The 8,223-nt window shown below is 42.1% G+C and overlaps 1 protein-coding gene across 1 annotated transcript; it reads left to right on the top strand.

The window, feature by feature from the left end:
• Positions 1-356: 356 nt before the first annotated feature.
• On the top strand, positions 357-7,515 carry LOC100702261 (HRAS-like suppressor 3). Its single transcript, XM_013270883.2, has 6 exons — positions 357-599; positions 2,241-2,331; positions 5,497-5,552; positions 5,692-5,800; positions 5,979-6,226; positions 7,054-7,515. Exons 2-6 carry the CDS (start codon positions 2,295-2,297, stop codon positions 7,147-7,149), a joined length of 546 nt encoding a protein of 181 aa, XP_013126337.1. The 5' UTR covers positions 357-599; positions 2,241-2,294; the 3' UTR covers positions 7,150-7,515.
• The last annotated feature ends 708 nt before the right edge of the window (positions 7,516-8,223 follow it).

Here is an 8,223-nt window from a genome sequence, read left to right as displayed (position 1 = left end):
ACCCCCTCTGTGCCCTCAGTAACAGTCTGAGTTTGACTTTTGTACAATAAAAATAATCAAATCTGAAAGCTGAGGGATCTGACTCTGAGTACAACAGCGTGTTTGACACATGCGCCTCAGATATGAAATATTTATTTTTCTTGAACATTTTGGTCTTTTAAATGTTTCAAAGCCTTAAACACAAGACTTTTAATGAAGGCGTTTGAACCTGGAGCACGAGCTGCCTCCAAGTCCACGGAGACAGTCACTGGTGAAATGCGTGACATCACGTGGATGGAGACACGGAGCCTGCGGTGTTTCAGCTCGAATGTTTCACCGTTTTTGTCCAGATTAAACTAGAAGAAAATCCCGAGTGACAGAAAAAGACACAAAATGTATTCTCGCTGAAAAAAGAGACACTGAAACATTGTTTGCACGGATGAACGTTTTGTGTTTGTGTTTGTCTGTTTTACATATTATAGCGTGGCACAGTTATCGCTCTTTACACGGACACGCGCGCTTTCCTACAGCTACAAACAGACTTCCGGTACTGCCTCATCCTCCGCTGCTCGAAACGTTACTCTGACTCTCGGTTTCACCTGCAGCAGCAGCATCAACAGGTCAGTGAACTAAACTTTACTCTTTATTGTTTTTTCAGTTCCTATTATTATCATTTAAAACGCGCACGTGATTGACTTCAAATTTACAATAATCATTAATCATTAGATCAGCTGCACGAGGTCTGACCGGCTTATAGATATATATAAGATATTTCCAAAATCAAACTCGAGTTTGAATTCATGTTTGCATCTTGCAGCGAGGTGAGGTTTGCGTGAGTGAAAGTTTTATTTTTAATCTTTTTGTCAGTGAGAAGAAACTTAAAAAAAAAATTTAAGAAATAAAAAAATCTCAGTTATGGAAAAATGAAGAAGCTCATAAAACAGAGGCTCTGCAGACTTTTATGTTTGTTTCCAGGTTTATCATGAAACACTCAGTGAGACAGGATTTAAACCTGGAGCGCGAGAATGACGTCGGCGTGTTCGTGTTCCGTTAACGAGTAACGTGTGCGCGCGGAGGATGATATGAGGCGGGTCCTCTTTACTGACCCGGTGCTGAGCAGCAAACACAGCAGCACCGACATCATAACCGCCAACCACAGGAGCGAAACTCCATTAAAGAAAGAGAAAATAATGTGACAGCTTTCCTTCTTTGTCCTCTAACTGTCACCTGGAGGAACAATCAGATTTGTTCTTCATTAAACTGTGTCTCAGGTACATTTCTGAATCTCTCACTCTGATCTGGTCAATGATCCTGAAAGAGCTCAGAGGTGTTTGACACAAACACTGCTGCTGCTGCCAAACGCACTACAGGGTGTCCCAGACTCAGCCAAAGAGCAGGGCAGCTGCCACCAAAACAAGGGTGCAGGTTTGATTCCTGTGACCTCAACAATGATCCTTTTCATCAGAGATGGAGTTTGTCTGCAGTCCCCGTGTCTGTGATTGGTGGAGAGCTCAGTGCTGTTAAAGAAAGGCTGAAGTCACAGCTTCAGAAAAACTCAGGACAGAATTCAAGGAGAGAACAAAGAAGTGCTCTAGTAGTTTGTTTGTTTTTTAATATTTTTGTTTATTTTACTTTTCAATATTAGATCATATTGATTAATACTTTTATCCTGTGCCTTTGGCCTGGCATGCTAAATTATACTGTCATTTAAGCCGACGGCCTCCATGCTGCTAAGACTCCCCAACATTTCCTGACATACAGAGAACGCGACCTTAATACAGCAGTTGCTTGTTTTTAGGCAAGTTTCATAACCACAGAGGAAACAGCCACAGTTCACGCTGGGTCACACAAAACTGAAAGTAACCTGAGACAGTAAAGAAATGCACGTCTTCTCGGTTATACACTGTATATAACCAAACTAAGGATATTTCTCTAAAGATGAGTTTATTCATATTAAAATATTTTATTCTGGTTTATTTTAACCCATCAGGTTTGATCTTTACCTTCTTTGGTGTTTAATGTAAAAAGCACAGTAAAGATATCATTTCTTATCTTATGTCACTGTTGACGTCACATAATTTACTGACTCACCTATTTTAATATTGCAGCAGAGGTTTCTTATATAAGTCTGTGGATATTCACAGTTTTAGCCTTTCTTGAAATGTAAATTCAGCTTCATCGGTCCTAAAAATCCTGCTGTGAAGATAAACAGAGTCATTAATGAAGTTTGTGTTTGTGTAACTGGATTTTAATTCTTCCAGAAAGCCCAGCAGTTCCTCTCATCTGTAGTTCACTGTTCTCAAGTTCAGTTGGTGATGGGAAGCACAGCATCAACATCGACATCAACATCTCGTGAGTCCTTCACACTTTAACCCTGAAACTCTGCTGGGTGCAGAGGGGAGGAGCTCTGACCCATGACTGATTCTTATTGGTCACAGTCTGATTACAAACAGAGTCAAACTGTCCAGTCAAATGGCAGATTGCTAAAAGATGAAGCAGATTTTTCAAAATAAGAGATGCCAATGTCTTCTTCATCTATGAGGGTGTAATTATGTTTTTTTAATAAAGGATGTTAAATATTCATAACAGTCATGTGAAAGGCTGATTTTAGCTTTCTGTCTAAAAAGTGAAGCAACTGTGGAAACATAAAACCTGCATTCTTTTTATTGGCCAACAGGGGGTGACACATCACTTTGTGTTAATCTCCAAAAGTTGAATCTGTTCATCTGGACGTAGCGTTTTGTGGGAGAAACGTTTCGTCACTCATCCAAGTGACTTCTTCAGTCTCAGCTGTCTGCAGGTTTCCCCAAACCTTATAAACAGTACATTTGCATAATGACTGAAACCAGCCCACTGAAGGAACAATGGGCTGGGAGGTCAGTTCCTTAATCATAATTATGCAAATTCCCATGACCATTGATCAACAATCACTGACCAAAACCCACTGATCAAAGAACACTGATCAATGGCCATGAGTACCATTCACAGAGAGTTGGGGAATGGCTGCAATCACAGCATTGTAAGATGGCGAAAGATGTACCCTTAGGCCCCCTCCTCGATTCAGAGATGGTCTTTCCCTTTTCACGTAAATGGCCTCCTTGACTCCACGCTCAAACCAGCGTTCCTCCCTGTCCAGGATGTGTACATCCTCATCGTTGAAAGAATGTCCACTGGCCTGTAGGTGTAAATAGACTGCAGAGTCCTGGCCCGATGAGGTTGCTCTTCTGTGTTGTGCCATCCGCTTCGCTAGAGGTTGTTTGGTTTCCCCGATGTATAAATCCTGGCAATCCTCCTGGCACTTAACAGCGTACACTATGTTACTCTGTTTGTGTCGGGGGACCCGATCCTTGGGGTGGACCAGTTTTTGGCGCAGCGTGTTTTGGGGTTTAAAAGCCACAGAGACCCGGTGTTTAGAAAAAATGCGTCTCAACTGTTCCGATACTCCTGACACATATGGGATCACTACAGGTTTTCGCCTGGGCAGCGGTTGTCCTTCTCTCCTGGATCGACTGGAGCTTTCTTTAGGTGCCTTCCCAGCTTTGACAAAAGTCCAGCTGGGATAACCACATTTACTCAGGGCCTTCTTGATGTGCTGTTCTTCTGCCTCCCTGGCCGCTGTGTCAGTGGGGATGGTGTTCGCTCTGTGTTGTAGCGTCCTGATGACACCCAGTTTGTGCTCCAGTGGATGATGAGAGTCAAACCTTAGATACTGATCCGTATGCGTAGGTTTACGGTACCCGTCAGCTTGTAGATGTCCCCCATTACTGATGGAAATCTCACAGTCTAAGAAGGCTAACCTGCCACTTTTCATATCCTCCCTGGTGAATTTGATGTGTCGGTCCACCGAGTTAATGTGATCCGTGAAATGTAGTACGTCCTGAGATTTGATTTTCACCCAGGTGTCATCCACATATCTGAACCAATGGCTAGGTGGTGTTCCAGGGTAGGATAGCAAAGCCCTCTTTTCCACTTCTTCCATGTACAAATTGGCCACGATGGGTGAAACTGGGGAGCCCATGGCACACCCATGTTTCTGCCTGTAGAACTGCCCTTGTATGTGAAGTAGGTGGAATGAAGACACAATTCCAAAAGCAAACACACTTGGTCGATGCTGAGAGTGGTCCTGTTGCTGAGGTTGGTGTCATCCTGTAATCTCTTACGGACTACCTCCAACGCTTCCGTGACTGGGATGCAAGTGAAGAGAGATGTAACGTTGTACGAGACCATGGTTTCATCTGCCTCCATAACGACATCTCTCACCTTCTCAACAAAATCCAGGGTGTTCTGGATGTGGTGTTCAGAGCTGCCCACCAGCGGGTTGAGGATCGAAGCCAGAAACTTGGAGATGTTATAGGTGACAGAGTTGATCATGCAGACAATTGGTCTTAAAGGTGCACCCTGCTTATGTATTTTCGGTAAACCATACAGACTTGGTGTAGACTCCCCTGGGTACAGCCTGTGGTATGAGGTCCGGTCGATAGCCTTGTCTTGTTCTAACTGCTTCAGACAGTCTATCACCCTCTTCCTGTAGCCACTTCCTGGGTCTCGTTTCAGGGGCTCATAAGTATTTTCATCACTGAGTAGTGACAAAATCTTCTCATGATAGTCTTTCTGGTTAAGCAATACAGTGCACCTACCCTTGTCTGCCGGAAGGATGATGATGTTGTTGTCATCACTAAGTGATGTGAGTGCCTTCCTCTCCTCCATGGTGATGTTGGATGCTGGGGGCTTTGCATTGCTGAGACAGGCCGAAACTTTCGTCCGTAGTTGCTCTGAGTCTTAACACTTTGTGTTAAGACTCACAGTTGCATTAAAGTGTAGGAGAAAAAGGCCTCGGCTCCTTTGATGTTGACTTCAATAAACACATTTGTGATGAGTTTATGAGGTTTTTGTAAATTATAATAATTTTAGAGGATTGTAATGGATAAAAAAAAAAAAACAGGTAACTGTTGTTTGACTACAAGGCAACACCCAAAAATCATGTTCACAGTCAGATTCACCCCATGTTCTTCATACCTGGTTATGAAACACACAGATCATACAGTAAAAACACTCCAGGCTTCAAAACAAGAGCCAGTGAGTGACATCAGTGGCTACATCCATCTTTTATACTGCATGTAAAGTGCACCACAAATTCAAAATGTTTAATTTTGAGTTAAAATATTCTGCTAACACTGATCTTTGATGCCCACATATCAGTGACAAAGCTAAATACCAGAAACACCTGTTTGATTCAGGTTTAACAAAAGGTGAACATTAAAGCTCTGAAGGAAGATGCCACATATATAACAACACTGCTGTTTTATTATCATCATCATTTTTAAGGATGCTCTATTAACATTCAGCCAAGACAATGTTGACATATCTCAGTGATTACACCCACATGTGAGGGCAGTAACCCCAAACATTATTACTGACTGTAAATACACACAGAAGATTGATCGTGTTAATACTGTGTGTGTTATTAGATTGATACTGTTTGTGGATGGATTTGGTTTATAAAATCTTTTCCTGCAGGTTCTGAACATCATCAAAGCAGTTCGAGGTCCGTGGATGAAGTACCCACTGACATGGTAAGAAAACTGTTTGCTTCTGTTGTCTATGGCTGTGCTTTGATTGATTGGTTTGTTTAATTTGAAGTCTCTCATCAATGTGCTGCAGTTACTGAGCACAGTCAGCTTCAAACACATTTTCTCTGTCTGTAAATCACAGAATGGTCGGAGGCCTCAGCGCGGGGACTTGATAGAGATCTTCCGTGGGAGCTATCAGCACTGGGCTGTGTATGTTGGTGATGGCTCTGTGGTTCACTTGGTCGTGCCCAGTAAGTCCCACACACACCTGTCACAACACCTCCCACAGCTTAACTCCTCCCAGTCTGGAAGAAGAAGCAGCTTAAATGACATCACACATTCACATGAAACTGATTCATAGCTCACTCTAAAGGATACAATCATGAAGCCTTTAGTTCTGATCCCAGTTTATCCTTCATGTGTTTGCAGGTTTCAACAGCATCACTGTCATAACTCAGAGGGGGGATGTGAGGGAGGAGAGTCTGAGGGTTGTGGTGGGAAATGACCGGTGGCAAATCAACAACAGGCTGGACTCCACCCATGAACCCCGCCCAGCCGACGTCATTGTTACAGAGGCCAGGAGCTGGGTGGGCAGAAACATAACGTACCACAGCATCTGGAGGAACTGTGAGCACTTTGCCACAGAGCTGCGATATGGTGTGTCTGCGTCGCAGCAGGTGGGTGGAACCATGTAGACCCTTCAGTGATTTTCTAAACAGAAAATACAGAATCTGTTTGCAAAGAACAAGACCTGTGCTGCTGGAAGCTCATTTCCTGTTTGACCCTTTATTTGAATTCTACTGATGAATCCCATTTCAGCAGGTTTTGACTGGATTCAGATTAACAGAGAATGCATTTGAGAAACATAATGTAAAAACATCATCTATCTCCTACTGACTAAACTTTAGCTTTAAAAAATATTCAGCACTGTGAATGTAAACAGGAGATCTTCATGTGGATGTTGTGTCTCCTGCTCTTTCACTCCCCTCATGGTGGCAGATGGCCCCGCCCCTCCGTGAGCCTGGTTCTGTTGGAGGTTTCTTCCTGTTAAAGGGGAGTTTTTAAATGTAACAGGTCACATTTAAAGTGTTTTGAAAATTGGATCAAAAACTTATTATAAAAACCTCATTTAATCACATATCACAATCAAAAAAACTTACACACACTTACTCGAAAATTATTTACTATTTACTCACTTATCGTGTAACTCGAGAGAGCACAAGCTCTGCCATTGTCATTTTCCATCAAACGCTCATTAAAACAGCAGCCTGCAGGCATGTTAGTGCACTCATCCCCGACTGTCCAGGGAGGGGCGGAGTCACACGTTGAAACAGATATGCAGAGGTGCAAGGCAGCCCAGGCGGAGGAATTTTGCTTTTACACTTTGCGACTCATTTTATTTCCCTATCTGATAAGAAACTAGTTCTGAATGGAGTTTTGAATCATGGCAGTCTTCTGTTCATCAGGATGTCTGCTCACTTGCTGTGATGTTTTCTCCCTGCAGGTGCCTCAAGGAGTGGAAGACTTTACCAGAGCGTGGGATACAGTTACTAATCCTGCAACAGTTATTCGTGCTGCAGGCCTGGGACGACTTTGGTAGGCCTAAAGCAAACTTTGTGTGAGACGCTAAAACATTCCTGTCGTTACCATAAAATCACACACAGTTCTGATCACTGAATCCACACGCCTACGTTAGTGTCCACAAAGAGATGGACAGAGGAATCAACAGGAAACCTCTGAGTTTATTTTAAAATACAGTAAGTGGAAGATAAATGTGGTTCCTCTGTAACTGCTGCAATGCCAGAGCTACGATTAAATTACCCCACAGTGCTTTTAATCATGATGTGTTTCCTTACATCACTTCATCCACTGACCCACTGTGTATAAATGCTGCATCTTCACAGAGTTTATTGTAATTCTTACATTTTATGACTAACAAATAATAAAACAGTTTTCCCCAAAAGTTGATTCTGTTCATCTGGACATTTTGTGAAGGAAAAAATTTCGTCACTCATCTTCAGTCTCAGCTGACTGCAGGTTTCCCCGATCGTATAACCAGGACATTTGCATAATGACTGAAACTATACAATAAAACCAGTTTCGTGGTGAGATGCATTGACTGTGCTGTCATTGTGTCATCGAGCAAAAATTAAAGGGAAACTTTTAAACTTTCTTTGATTCATGCAGAATATGGACAAAACTCATTTTCACTTTGTTAAATCTGCTTTTTAACTGTAGGATAGAGGCAGAGAGGTACTTTTTAATTGTCTTTATTTTGGGGTTGTACAGCTGAGGTCTATTTTCAAACAGGTGATATTAGGCACAGACTCTAAAACTTCTTTTCCTCTTATACTCATACTGACACTTTTTCAGTCACAGAATTGACAGAATCGTGTAATCAGCCACTTGCTTTGGTGTTATCAGTTCATTCAGTCGTTTTATTTAGCAGTAATCAGCCCCACAGAGAGGAGCTGTATGAACTGATGACATGTGAAACGGGTCAATCAGCTGTTTGCTTCATTTGAATTTCTCTGAAGTCTTTGAAAAAATACAAGATTCATCAGAAATTTAAGGATGTCACATGAAAATAAAAACAAAAAAACTTTGAGGCCAAAATTGATCTGAATATAAAACTTATAAAAGGAAAAATCTGCAGCTGACAGATTTTGTAAAA

The sequence above is a fragment of the Oreochromis niloticus genome, linkage group LG12 (genome assembly GCF_001858045.2).
Source record: "Oreochromis niloticus isolate F11D_XX linkage group LG12, O_niloticus_UMD_NMBU, whole genome shotgun sequence".
Lineage (NCBI taxonomy): Eukaryota > Metazoa > Chordata > Actinopteri > Cichliformes > Cichlidae > Oreochromis > Oreochromis niloticus.
Note: the sequence above shows the minus strand (reverse complement) of the source record. Positions and strands in the feature narration are given on the sequence as shown.